This window comes from Astatotilapia calliptera, chromosome 18 (assembly GCF_964374335.1).
Source record: "Astatotilapia calliptera chromosome 18, fAstCal68.1, whole genome shotgun sequence".
Taxonomy (NCBI): domain Eukaryota; kingdom Metazoa; phylum Chordata; class Actinopteri; order Cichliformes; family Cichlidae; genus Astatotilapia; species Astatotilapia calliptera.
Window position 1 is genome coordinate 36,167,004 of NC_137439.1, and position 13,969 is coordinate 36,180,972.

General features: G+C 42.6%; 1 protein-coding gene across 1 annotated transcript in view; it reads right to left on the reverse strand.

Annotated features, from left to right (window-relative positions):
• The window catches only part of LOC145422057 (protein NLRC3-like), a 33,392-nt gene that overhangs the window by 3,714 nt on the left and 15,709 nt on the right, over window positions 1-13,969 (reverse strand). The window contains exon 7 of the mRNA XM_080293312.1: window positions 10,303-10,476. Within this exon, the coding sequence (XP_080149438.1) occupies window positions 10,303-10,476 (174 nt within the window). The remainder of the gene's footprint in view (window positions 1-10,302; window positions 10,477-13,969) is intronic.

Genomic DNA, 13,969 nt, shown 5'->3' on the forward strand with positions numbered 1-13,969 from the left:
CATCCATTCAATGTAACTTTATTTAAAAGTGACAATTCCCAACAGACAACAACAGTCGTCTGAAGCTGTTTAACAGTGTAAGGCCTCCAATATTAGAGAGAAAGCCCCAAAAACCAGACAATCCACTGTGTGCAGCACTTGGTGATGGTGGGAAGGAAGAACTCCCTTTGACACAACGATCCTCCCAGTGAAAACAGGCTCCTGGAGGAGAATCTATCAATCAATCTTTATTTATAAAGCACTTTTCATACAAAGATATAGCACAAAGTGCTTTACATGGTTAAAAGCGCCCCCCCGCCCTCCAACTCACTCCCCACACTCTCATTAACATAAACGATCATGGATACATATCCCCCCCCCCACGCGCGCGCGCGCGCACACACACACACACACACACACACACACAAAGAGTAAAATTGGGCTGGGCACACATGAGCCAGGTGAGGAAACACTATCACAGGGAGCCGGTTACAGACTGCAGCCTCCAGGCTGGGCACACAGCATATAATATAAATAGAATAACAGGATAGAATAAATAAGCATAAAAAATAAATAAACGCTAAGTAAAAGCTAAATTAAAAAGGTAGGTCTTGAGCCTGTTCTTAAAAACATGTACGTTCTCTGCGGCCCTGAGCTCCTCCGGCAGGCTGTTCCACAGACGAGGACCATACCACTGAAAAGCTGCCTCTCCGTGAGTATGTGTCCTGACTTTAGGGACAATCAAAAGGCCAGTACCAGAGGACCTCAGGGTCCGCGAGGGTTCGTATGGTAAAAGCAGATCTGAGAGATAAGAAGGCCCAAGACCATTAAGACATTTAAAAACCAGTAAAAGAACTTTAAAATCGATCCTGAAACACACGGGGAGCCAATGCAGCGATTCTAAAACCGGTGTAATGTGGGCCCGCCCTCTGGTCTTCGTCAGCACACGAGCTGCCGAGTTTTGCAAGAGTTGTAAAGTTGAAATATTCTTCTTAGGAAGACCAGAGAGCAGGGCATTACAGTAATCAATGCGACTGGTAATAAAAGCATGCATCAGCATCTCCGTGTTGGCCCGAGAGAGAATAGGGCGGACTCTGGCTATATTTTTTAGATGATAAAATCCAATTTTAGTTACATGTTTAACATGTGGGATAAAACCAAGCTCAGAGTCAAAAATAACACCCAGGTTTTTCACTTGTAGCGAAGGACATAGTGAAAATGCCTGTAATTTAGACAAGAGTTTCTCTCTCTGAGCCTCAGGACCGACGATTAAAACTTCAGTTTTGTCCTGGTTAAGCTGTAAAAAGTTTTCTGCCATCCAAGATCTTATATCCAAGACACAGTTAAAAAGGGCATCCATTGGTCTGGTGTCATCAGGAGACACGGAGATGTACAGCTGCGTGTCATCAGCGTAACTGTGGAAGTTCACTCCATGCCTCCTGATGACACTGCCGAGAGGGAGCATATACAAATTAAAAAGTACAGGGCCTAGAACCGACCCTTGAGGCACACCACATGTCATTTTATGGATCTTAGAGGAGCATGTATCCATACTCACCATAAAAGATCTGTCAGAGAGACAGGAAGTGAACCAGTTGTGTACAGCACCAGAGAGGCCCACCATGTGTTTTAGTCTGTTTAAAAGAATAGCGTGGTCTACTGTATCAAAGGCTGCGCTTAGATCCAGCAGCACCAGGACTGAGAGCTTTTGGGAGTCCCAGTTACATCTAAGATCATTTAAAACCTTTAGGAGAGCCGTCTCTGTGCTGTGGTTCACCCTAAATCCAGACTGGAATATCTCCAGGATCTGTCTATCATTGAGAAAATCAGTAATCTGAGTAAAAACAAGTTTTTCTAAGATTTTATTTAAAAATGGTGAGTTGGATACAGGTCTGTAGTTATTAAAATCATTACAATCCAAATTGCTCTTCTTCAGAAGGGGCCTCACCACCGCCGTTTTAAAGGCAGCAGGGAAGACACCCAACTGAAGAGAGCAAAGCTCAGCTTCAAAAAAATCTACCATGACTGGTTGCAGGGTGAGGGGAAAGAGAAGAGATGAGCTCAGAGAGACACAAAAGTTAAGGACATGCAGTCGTGACATATAAAAGCATCAGGAGTGAAAAGAGGGGAGTGGAGAAGAAAGCAGAGCATCATCAACAGCCTGAGCCTATAGCAGCATAACTAAGGGATGGTTCAGGGTCACCTGATCCAGCTCGAACTATAAGCTTTATCAAAAAGGAAAGTTTGAAGCTGATCTTCAAAGTAGAGGGTGTCTGTCTCCTGAACTCAAACTGGGAGCTGCTTCCACACCAAGTCCAACATAGCTAGGCTGAGTCGTTAGATTAGTCCAAAGTAAAGTCAGAAAGTCATTATTTGTGTCACATTTTAGTGGAAATGTACAACAACTGTCCAAAAGTTATTTCTAAATCTGATATTAAACAGTTTAAATGGTGAAAAAAGCTGTAAAGAAAACAGAGTCAATAAAAGCCTCTTTACAGGGTCACCAGTTTAAAACTCAGACATTTAAACTGGTGATTCTCCTTCTCTGCTCCATTTCCTCTCTAGACTTCCTGTTCCTAGGAGGGATTTGATTGGCTGAACGTCCTTTTAGCCTTTCTTTAGTTCTTTGGGTGCTAATCAAAGAGGTAAACACACGCGTCATGTGACGTGACATAAGGAGCGCTCTGATTGGTTGGGATTGACAAACTATGGTGCTGTTTGCAAGCTTAGCTTTGCAGAGGCAAGAAAATCTCTTGGGATGCTCCACAGTGACGTTTCCACACTTTGGAGCTTCTGAAGTGCAGATGTTTGGAAACGCTGCTCCAACGTGTGGTTCAAACACTCAGATCACGTGACCTCAGCTGCCACAGGTGGCATACCTGCGGCTTCCATGTTAGCATGTTAGCTCCAACAGGTGGTCAGTGTGAGAGCAGAAGATGATATCAGTGACATCCAAACAAGGAAGGAAGAGACTGTTGAAGGCAGCGAGCTGTGACTGCTGTGAACAGTGTCCTCACACTATTTTCTCCCTGTGTCAACATACATGAGGCTGCTTCAGCTGCAACACACCACAAACACCTTTATACAACTAAATATACTGAGAGCACACTGCTGTGGTTGCTGTGGTAACATCCATATATCCAGCTGTTTGGGGCCGAGTCTGCTTCCTCATCCTTGGTTCAACCCTCAAAGTTTGATGCGTTTTTTTGAGATTTGGTTTTATTTGTTGTTCTATACACTGTGAAACAAAGCTAGAAGCCCCTGTGGTTCAGCGGGGGACTCAAACCCAGGACCCAACCTGCTCCAACAACAGTCAGAGGATTTTATTAAGTCTCATTTTCTGTTCATTAGGAAAACATCAATAATGAAGAGCACATGTTTATAGAGGCACATTCAGACCAATGACAACAGTCCATTCACACTGACCTCCACCTTTTTAAATGTGAGTAAACACATCATGGTTCTGGTGCTGACGTGGTATCAGGGACAGGTGATGATTTTGAACTCAGTCTGAGGTTTGATTACATTGAACCTGCACTGCTTTATCCTGTTTATGACACATTTATACCCAAAGTCTCAGCTGGATAACAAAGAACGAGGAGAAACACATTTGTTGAGAGAATTGTTAACAAATGTGGTGAGAGTGTTGTAATAGTTACAGACAGAACTATGATTTATTTATTTAAATGCATTCCAGGACGTTTTTTACTCACGTTATGTCGCTTCCACGATGTTATTTTTCTCTCCTACAACGTACGTTACAATTACATTAGCATGACCATTTATCCAAATTAGGCGATGACGTCATTCAGCGACTTCCAGCAACTTTTAGGACAGCCAATAGCAATTTTCCTTACTGAGGAGTTGGCAACACTGCTAGGAGCAGTGGGTGGATGGCAGCATCATCATGAAGGATCAGTGAGAATAAATCATCATCCACAAAGAAAACCAGTCTGAGTGTCTGATGCTCTTGTTAGAAAGACGCAGTCGCAGCTTGTGGGTGCAGTTAGCTGGTTTGCTAGTTAGCTGGTTTGCTAGTTAGCTGGGAGCTAACTCACTCGAACATTTAATGCTAAACTGTCTAAATTGTGTGAGCAGCATTCATTGCTGCTCTGTGTTACTCTCCAGCCTCTCTTTAACTTATTCCTCTCAGTTTTTTTCCTCCTTACAAACTAGAAAACCTTCTTTTTCAGCTTCTCCTCCACACTCAAGCTGTGGCTAAGGTGCTACCAGCACGCATGCTCGGTGTGTCCAAATTCATGGGCTGCTTCCTCCTGAGCCGCATTTGTAGACCGATAACGTCACAGCGACGCGCCGAAGGCTGTCCAAATTCGTGGACTCCTCCGAATGCAGCCGACAAATGCGTCCTCCTTTTCCCCGAATTTGAAGGATGGGTCGGGTGTGTCCTTCGTGGCCCACCATATCCCAGAATTCATATTGCGGCCCAGCCAAACTCCAGTTTCTGGTAATGGCGACCGCTACTAAGATTTAAATTTACTCTTATTAATCTTTCTGGGTCACAAAACTTTTAACATATTTTCAGGCGAGAAAGTAGTTGTGTAAACATCAAATATCTGCTCGGTTTATCAAGATATCGCATATTTGCAAAAGTGCTTCGACGTTTTCGGAGACGTCTGCTACCCACCAGCTCGACAGCTAGCCGGGAGCTCGAGGGTCACTGATGCGGCCGAGAACGGCACAACTCCCGGCACATCATTTTCAGATCACCGCAGACTTTCGCTAATCAGGTTAAAAGTAATATATAAGTCACTTAGACAACCTAAAAATGTCATTGTTTGGCTTTTTCAGTGTTTTATTTGTTCGTGAGTAAATCGGTTTGGCTGAGATTAAAGTTATCAGATTAGATAAAATAAAACTATGAATCCCCCGGGTGGGTTCGTCCTTGGTTTTTACACAACTGAATAAACGTCAAACAGAAAACTGATTAAACAGACGTGTGAGATGGTCAACAATTTACACCAGTGTCCTGTTATATTTTAGATAGCAAGGAGCAGACGGCCGAGTTTATTAAACTCCACCGAGACAGCGGTGACGCTAATCTGAAGGCTAGACCGTCCAATTTCACGGCCGTTTACTTCCGGCCTACCCGACCTTCTGAGGACCCGGCCCACGTAGACCGCGAAGGCCGGGTGCTCAGGAGGAAGCAGCCCATGAATTTGGACACGACCACAGTCTTTCTCACTCAACAGTTACACTCGTCACCCAGACTAACACCACTCCACATGTTCACAACTAGGAGGCGCTAAAAGACCACATACAGTGAGATTATCAATAAATGTCTGCTGTGTCTGACAGTGACTTGAGTTTTTACTAACTGGCTACATGAGCAGGATTAGCTGCAGTGCTATCTTTGTAAAAGAGACTCAGCATTAGAACCAAACAGAAACATTTCTACTTTTTCTGCAGCACCAGCTGGATGCATGGAGCCTAAACTCCAGTGACAATGAGACACATACAGTGTGACTGCTGTGACTTTACAGCTGGGCCTCATTCACTGACATTAGTCAGATATGACTGACTCTAGGGTTGCAAAATTCCCGGAATTTTCAAAGATGGAAACTTTCCATGGGAATAAACGGGAATTAACGGGAATTTATGGGAATAAACTGGGAATTTTCAAAATTGAAGGTTGGCTCTTCTTAGGGAACTTAAATATAGTTGAGCAAAGTATATTTTAGCATAATATTGACAAAAACAAACAAATGCAATTCAAATACACTTGAATATCCATGCCATTCCTTAATCACATGTACAGAGCACATGCTTGCTGCATGGCTATTGAGACCACCTACTGGCACTGTGCATGCCTCCATCACATGTACACATGGACCACACTTTTGAGCCTGAAGGACAAAGAGTATTGAAGGCACACATTTGAGCCTGTGGACTTAACAAGTGAGGTAAGTTTTGATGATATTATGGGAAAATATATTCATTAAATGTTTAAATTGTGAATATCACATAAAATGTATTAATCCTATAGATAGCAATCTGATAAGATGCTAAATAAAATGCTAGCATCTGTTAGATGCTAAATAAGCCATAGCTAGTATAACATAAAGAAGATGCTAGCTTCCTCATTTGGCTGTTTTGTTTTGAAGATCATTCCAGTTGTTTAGCTAGCCTTACTATTTATATCTGTTTATTATCATATTGCAATTGTATTATTACGATCTCTTGCATTGCATTAGCATTTTTACAAGCTCTTGTTTTATTTTACAGAAAAATGCCACATGCGCTATCTGATGTGTGGAGACATTTTACACCAGCTAATGTGCAAGGGAAACCTGTATATATGTGTAAATATTGTGATAAGACGTACGTGAAGAATGCCACAAAAATGCAGCAGCACATTGCAAAGTGCAAAAAAATTCCTCAAGGCCCAACACATGCAGCAGCCAGGAGTTCCACTCAAGGGGAAAATGAATCTGTTTCAGCTGTATCAGAGTCAGATACCCACTCATCAGCTCCTGGTCCCTCTGGCATCGGAGGATTCTTTGATTTTATGGATGACACTAGCCAGAAAAACGCAGATGAGTGTTTCGCTCGTGCAATCTATGCAACTGGCTCACCCCTGATGCTGACATCCAATGTGTACTGGAAGAGATTTTTGAATGTTCTCCGACCAGCATACATTCCCCCAACCAGACATGCATTGTCTACTCATCTACTGGATGAAGAGTTCAGTTGAGTTCAAGCAAAGGTGAAACAGACCATTGACCAAGCTGACTGTATTTCAGTCATCACTGATGGATGGTCCAATATCAGGGGACAAGGAATTATTAACTACATAATCACCACTCCTCAGCCTGTGTTCTACAAGAGTGTAGACACAAAGGAAAACAGACACACAGGCCAATACATTGCAGATGAGCTAAAAGTGATCATCAATGACCTTGGACCAGATAAAGTTTTTGCACTGGTCACTGACAACGCAGCCAACATGAAGGTTGCCTGGGCACATGTGGAGGAGACCTACCCACATATAACTACTATTGGCTGTGCAGCCCATACACTAAACCTTCTCCTAAAAGACATAATGGCACTAAAAACAATGGACACTCTGAATAAGAGAGTGAAGCAAGTTCTGAAATATGTTAAAGGCAAACAAGTAACTTCCGCTACATTTCTGTCAAAGCAAAAGGAAAAGAACAAGAGTACTACACTGAAGCTTCCCAGCATAACGCGATGGGGTGTTGTTGTTATCATGTTTGACAGCCTTCTGGAGGGAAAGGAGTCTCTGCAAGAGATGGCCATATCCCAGTCTGTAGGCATCGACAGTGACATCAAGAAGGTCATCTTGGATGATGTGTTCTGGGAAAGAGTATCTAGCAGCAGGAAAATCCTCAAACCTATTGCAGCAGCAATAGCGAAGATAGAGGGGGATGGTGCCATCTTGTCAGATGTCCAGTGCCTTTTTGCAGAACTCAAAGAAGAAATCCAGACAATTCTGCCCACTTCCCTACTACTGAAAGCAGAGGAAACGGCTGTGGTCAAGTCATTGGAACAGCAGAGGGAGCATGCACTGGCTTCATGGAGCCAGTGCATGCAACAGCATACATGCTGGACCCCAAATATGACAAGGGCATACTTTCTGGGGAAGAGATCAACGGTGCCTATGCGGTCATTACAGCCATGTCTGACCACCTGGGTCTCGATAAAGGCAAACTTCTAGGCAGTTTGGCAAAGTATCGAACAAAGCAAGGCCTTTGGAAAGGGGATGGAATATGGCAGTCATGCCAGCACATATCTGCAGCCACCTGGTGGAAGGGACTATGTGAATCTGAGGCCCTTGCACCTGTAGCCTCCATCCTCCTCCAAATCCCACCATCATCAGCCGCCTCCGAGCGCAACTGGTCACTGTTTGGCAACACCCACACAAAGGTTCGCAACAGGCTCACAAATGTGAGAGTGGAAAAGCTGGTCGGCATTCGGGCAAACCTACGGCTCTTTGAGCCTGACACAGAGCCATCCTCAACAAGGCTGGAAAGTGACACTGAAGAGGAAGACTCAGAGTTGGATGCTGAGGAAGTGGACATGTTGTTGGATGACGATGAGGTCCAGGAAGAGTCTATTGACTGAGCAAAAATGAGAAAAGAGGATTGCTTGAAGGAAGATTTGCATGTTTAATGGGACGTTTTGGAGGATAAGTGGCATTTTTCATTTAACCTTTTGAATGGGACTTTGTGGAGATTTTTGGACAGGGGGCATTTTTGAATGAGCGGGGTTAGGGGATGGTAATATTGAACTCAACATTTCTGTTTTTATTCATCCATGAAACAAGTTATTGAAACGTGTTCTATTCTACTGTACTTACAAATAAATCTGTTGAAATATCTGTTGAAAACATTTTGCATGGAGGTTTTCTTATGATTTCTGTTTATATTTATGCTTGGAAATAATATATTCCCAGTTAGTTCTCCTAAATTCCCATTAATTTCCATAATTCCCATTATTTCCATGGAAAGTTTCCAATATGGAATATTTCCAAAATTCCCAAGCTTAACTTACCATGGAAATTTACCAGAAACTTTTTGGAAATTTACCGGAAATTTTCCACCCCTTTGCAACCCTAACTGACTCTATATCACACTTAAAGCTTCCTGTAAATGAAAGAATCAGTGAAAACGAGGCACTTCAGTTGATTTTAAACAAAAACTCTGAACATAACCTGATCCAGACCAGGTTATTGGTTCAGCATCAGTAACCATGGTGATGTAGCCAGGTAAACACAGAGACAGACAATTTATGCTCACAATCACACATCTCCAGTTAACCTTGCATGCATGTTCTTGGACTGTGGGAGGAAGAGTACCTGAAGACAACCCACATAGACCACACTATCTCCCCTATTTACAGAATTATAATCTAATTAGATGATAAAGTAATAAATTATTTGGTATTTTAATAAAAATACATTTTAGCAATAGTTTATAAGTCAACAATTATAGTTTTAAAAAAAGTGACAAATCAAACAGTCAATAAATCTTCTACAGCTGAAACTAATGTAGACAATGTCGGGGGAGGAAGTAAAAGTAAAAACCAGAGACGATAACTACCAAAATAAAACGGGAAGTGAATAACATTCAAGCTCACTTTAAGCTCAACAGTCAAATTCAGTTTTATATTAATCTATTGTTTTGAATTTTTGTTTACATTTTATGTTTAAGTGAGGCAATGAGTCATATCACTATGACCAAATATATATTTCATCTTTTCAGTCAGAAATAATCAATTGATCATATTTTTATTACTAAAATTTTCTGAAAATCAAATTTTGATATCTGAACAAACAGCTCTGTAAAAACCTTCAGAATACAGGAATCGAACTAGAAGGTTTGGTGGATGAAGCACTGCTAAAATAAAGAATTTGGACTCAGAGGAGCAGATGGGACATTTCATTGCAAATGAAAGACAGAAAGTGAACAAATATCACTAAAAACCCCAGACGCTAATTTCTACATTAAGACTTTTTTCAAATCAACGATTTAAAAAACAAAAACAAAAAAAAAAACGACGATTGTACCGCATTTTGATCCGGGACGTAATCTGCATGAAAACAAGCGCTCACTCTTCCTGCTCAACAAATGATAAGGGCGGAGCCTTATACCACGTGATACAGAAGCTGCCGTGTGATGCTAAAATTAGCAGGACAAAACAACGGAGAGCACGTCAGGGATGACGAGAAAGTGACAGGAGAAAATCCGTCCCGGTCAACCACCCAAACACCAATAACGGGAACCTTATACAGCGCTTCCCTATACCCGTCGAACTCGCGCAGGCACAAAGAAACTACGGAGGCTATTACTTATCACCTGACCAAAGATATGGCTCCATCAACACTGTGCAAAACGAGGGATTTAGGAAAACGATCAACACCCTAGACAAACACTACACAGTGCCGTCCCGCAACTATTTTTCTATTGTTGCACTACCTGCTCTGTACACGCAGCGTCGAGCAACGGTGGAGACAGAATTTCAAGCAGTACAACATTTTGTTGTTTTTATGTTTATTTATTGTTTTTATGTTCAGTCTCAACTGTTACGAAGTTGATGTGCAGTTAATAAGTGCAATAAATATTTATACTGGAAAAGAGAATCGTGAGAGAATCGTGATCTCAATTCTAAACCAAAAAATCGTGATTCTCATTTTATGCAAAATCATGCAGCCCTAGTCAACACTAAGAGATGACACTAACATAAAACTATTACAGAAGTTTAACTGACTTTTTTCCCCATTTAGTGGCTTCTTATTGGTTAATTCTGTCAATTCATGAAAAGCACAACATAACTTGATCTCACCTCAGAGTATTCAGTTTACAGTGTGGACTTCTCAGTCCTGCAGAAAGAAACTCCACTGCTGGATCCTGCAGGTTGTTGTTACTTAAGTCCAGCTCTCTCAGTGTAGAAGACTGGGAGCTGAGAACTGAGGACAGCGCTTCATACCCTCTTTCAGAGAGATCAGGGACACTCAGCCTAAAAAACAAAAACAAAATAAAGACATAATCTGAAAAATTGTCATTTGATAACAAACTGTTTGTGATTAATTTAAATCACTTCTTGTGTTGAACCTTTGAAAGAAAGACAAATGTCAGTGTGCATTACTATTTATGGCTAAAAAACGTTTTAGTTTAAAAATGTTCCCTGTGTAAATATAAAGACCTGGAACTTGTTCATTAAATGCTAAACAAAAACAAGTGATGACTCATTCTGTGAACAGGTGACAGTAGGGCTGCACGATTTTGCATAAAATGAGAATCACGATTTTTTGGCTTAGAATTGAGATCACGATTCTCTCACGATTTTCTTTTCCAGTATAAATATTTATTGCTAGGGATGGGTACCGGTGTCCGGTGCCATGATGGCACCGGTTCTGACATAAACGGTAGTAACCAGACCGAAAAGCAGCGCACATTTTGGTGCTTTATTTCGGTGCTTTTTTTCCTGAGCTGTGATACACTTCTAGCCAATCATTTTACGTTTCCGAGGATAGTAGGCGGGGCCGGGTACGTACGTTCTGTTAGAGCAGAGCTACAGATTAAAAATGTCCAAGGCGAAGCGGTCAAAGTCTGGCTGTACTTCACAGCAAAAGATGCAAACTCAGCAGCAACAAGTGCTTTAAGCTGATACTGTGATGCTGTCAAAGGAGGTAACACCTCAAATCTGATGAAACACCTGGCGACGCATAGCGTTTTTTTTAAAAGCCAAGAAATGCGCCGTATTTGATAGCTTGCTGCGAGACCTCACACCGAGCGCATCTACTGCGGGTGTGGTGCCTGTTATCGACCCGGAGTTAGAACATCCCCCAAAAACCCGAAGAGGAGAGTCCTGGCCCCTAGCCCTGCCAGTGTAGCAGAAATGATGAGGATGATGATGCAGCAGCAGCCGTTCTTCTCTGCGTGAGTAGCTTAATGTTGTTCGTGTGTAATTTACGTTGAGTAGGCTAACCACGTTATTACATTAATGCATGTAAGGTGAACTAGCAAACATCATCATAGCTACAGTGGGGCAAAAAAGTATTTAGTCAGCCACCGACTGTGCAAGTTCCCCCACTTAAAATGATGACAGAGGTCAGTAATTTGCACCAGAGGTACACTTCAACTGTGAGAGACAGAATGTGAAAAAAAAAATCCATGAATCCACATGGTAGGATTTGTAAAGAATTTATTCGTAAATCAGGGTGGAAAATAAGTATTTGGTCACCTCAAACAAGGAAAATCTCTGGCTCTCACAGACCTGTAACGTCTTCTGTAAGAAGCTTTTCTGTCCCCCACTCGTTACCTGTATGAATGGCACCTGTTTGAACTCATCATCTGTATAAAAGACACCTGTCCACAGCCTCAAACAGTCAGACTCCAAACTCCGCCATGGCCAAGACCAAAGAGCTTTCGAAGGACACCAGGAAAAGTATTGTAGACCTGCACCAGACTGGGAAGAGTGAATCTACAATAGGCAAGCAGCTTGGTGTGAAAAAATCAACTGTGGGAGCAATCATCAGAAAATGGAAGACATACAAGACCACTGATAATCTCCCTCGATCTGGGGCTCCACGCAAGATCTCATCCCGTGGGGTCAAAATGATCATGAGAACGGTGAGCAAAGATCCCAGAACCACACGGGGGGACCTGGTGAATGACCTGCAGAGAGCTGGGACCAAAGTAACAAAGGTCACCATCAGTAACACACTACAACGGCAGGGAATCAAATCCCGCAGTGCCAGACGTGTTCCGCTGCTGAAGCCAGTGCATGTCCAGGCCCGTCTGAAGTTTGCCAGAGAGCACATGGATGATACAGCAGAGGATTGGGAGAATGTCATGTGGTCAGATGAAACCAAAGTAGAACTTTTTGGTATAAACTCAACTCGTCGTGTTTGGAGGAAGAAGAATACTGAGTTGCATCCCAAGAACACCATACCTACTGTGAAGCATGGGGGTGGAAACATCATGCTATGGGGCTGTTTTTCTGCCAAGGGGACAGGACGACTGATCCGTGTTAAGGACAGAATGAATGGGGCCATGTATCGTGAGATTTTGAGCCAAAACCTCCTTCCATCAGTGAGAACTTTGAAGATGAAACGAGGCTGGGTCTTCCAACATGACAATGATCCAAAACACACCGCCCGGGCAACAAAGGAGTGGCTCCGTAAGAAGCATTTGAAAGTCCTGGAGTGGCCTAGCCAGTCTCCAGACCTCAACCCCATAGAAAATCTGTGGCGGGAGTTGAAAGTCCGTGTTGCTCGGCGACAGCCCCAAAACATCACTGCTCTCGAGAAGATCTGCATGGAGGAATGGGCCAAAATACCAGCTACTGTGTGTGCAAACCTGGTAAAGACCTATAGTAAACGTTTGACCTCTGTTATTGCCAACAAAGGTTATGTTACAAAGTATTGAGTTGTATTTTTGTTATTGACCAAATACTTATTTTCCACCCTGATTTACGAATAAATTCTTTACAAATCCTACCATGTGGATTCATGGATTTTTTTTTCACATTCTGTCTCTCACAGTTGAAGTGTACCTCTGGTGCAAATTACTGACCTCTGTCATCATTTTAGGTGGGGGAACTTGCACAATCGGTGGCTGACTAAATACTTTTTTGCCCCACTGTACATGCGGCTGTCTTCTTGTTTGATGGCAGATACTCCCTTCACCCTGGCCAAAAAGGCTAAAATGACCAAAGAAAAAGTGGAAAACAGTTAAACATGAGAGGTTTTTGGACAAAGTTTGTGTTTTTTCCATTGTTTAAGCACTGCTTCCAGTCAAGAGTGATACCATATATGCCCCATAGCTGCAGGAAAGGCACACATTGTTATCTTTTTACAAAAAAACAGCTGAGCATGAGAGGTTTTTGGACAAAGTTTGTGTTCTCCATTCTTTAAGCACCGTTTGAGCACCGTTTGAGCACCGGCACCGTTTCAAAAGTACCGGTTTGGCACCGGTATCGGATAAAACCTAAACGATACCCATCTCTATTTATTGCACTTATTAACTGCACATCAACTTCGTAACAGTTGAGACTGAACATAAAAACAACAAAATGTTGTACTGCTTGAAATTCTGTCTCCACCGTTGCTCGACGCTGCGTGTACAGAGCAGGTAGTGCAACAATAGAAAAATAGTTGCGGGACGGCACTGTGTAGCGTTTGTCTAGGGTGTTGATCGTTTTCCTAAATCCCTCGTTTTGCACAGTGTTGATGGAGCCATATCTTTGGTCAGGTGATAAGTGATAGCCTCCGTAGTTTCTTTGTGCCTGCGCGAGTTCGACGGGTAAAGGGAAGCGCTGTATAAGGTTCCCGTTATTGGTGTTTGGGTGGTTGACCGGGACGGATTTTCTCCTGTCACTTTCTCGTCATCCCTGACGTGCTCTCCGTTGTTTTTCCCGCTAATTTTAGCATCACACGGCAGCTTCTGTATCACGTGGTATAAGGCTCCGCCCTTGTCATTTGTTGAGCAGGAAGAGTGAGCGCTTG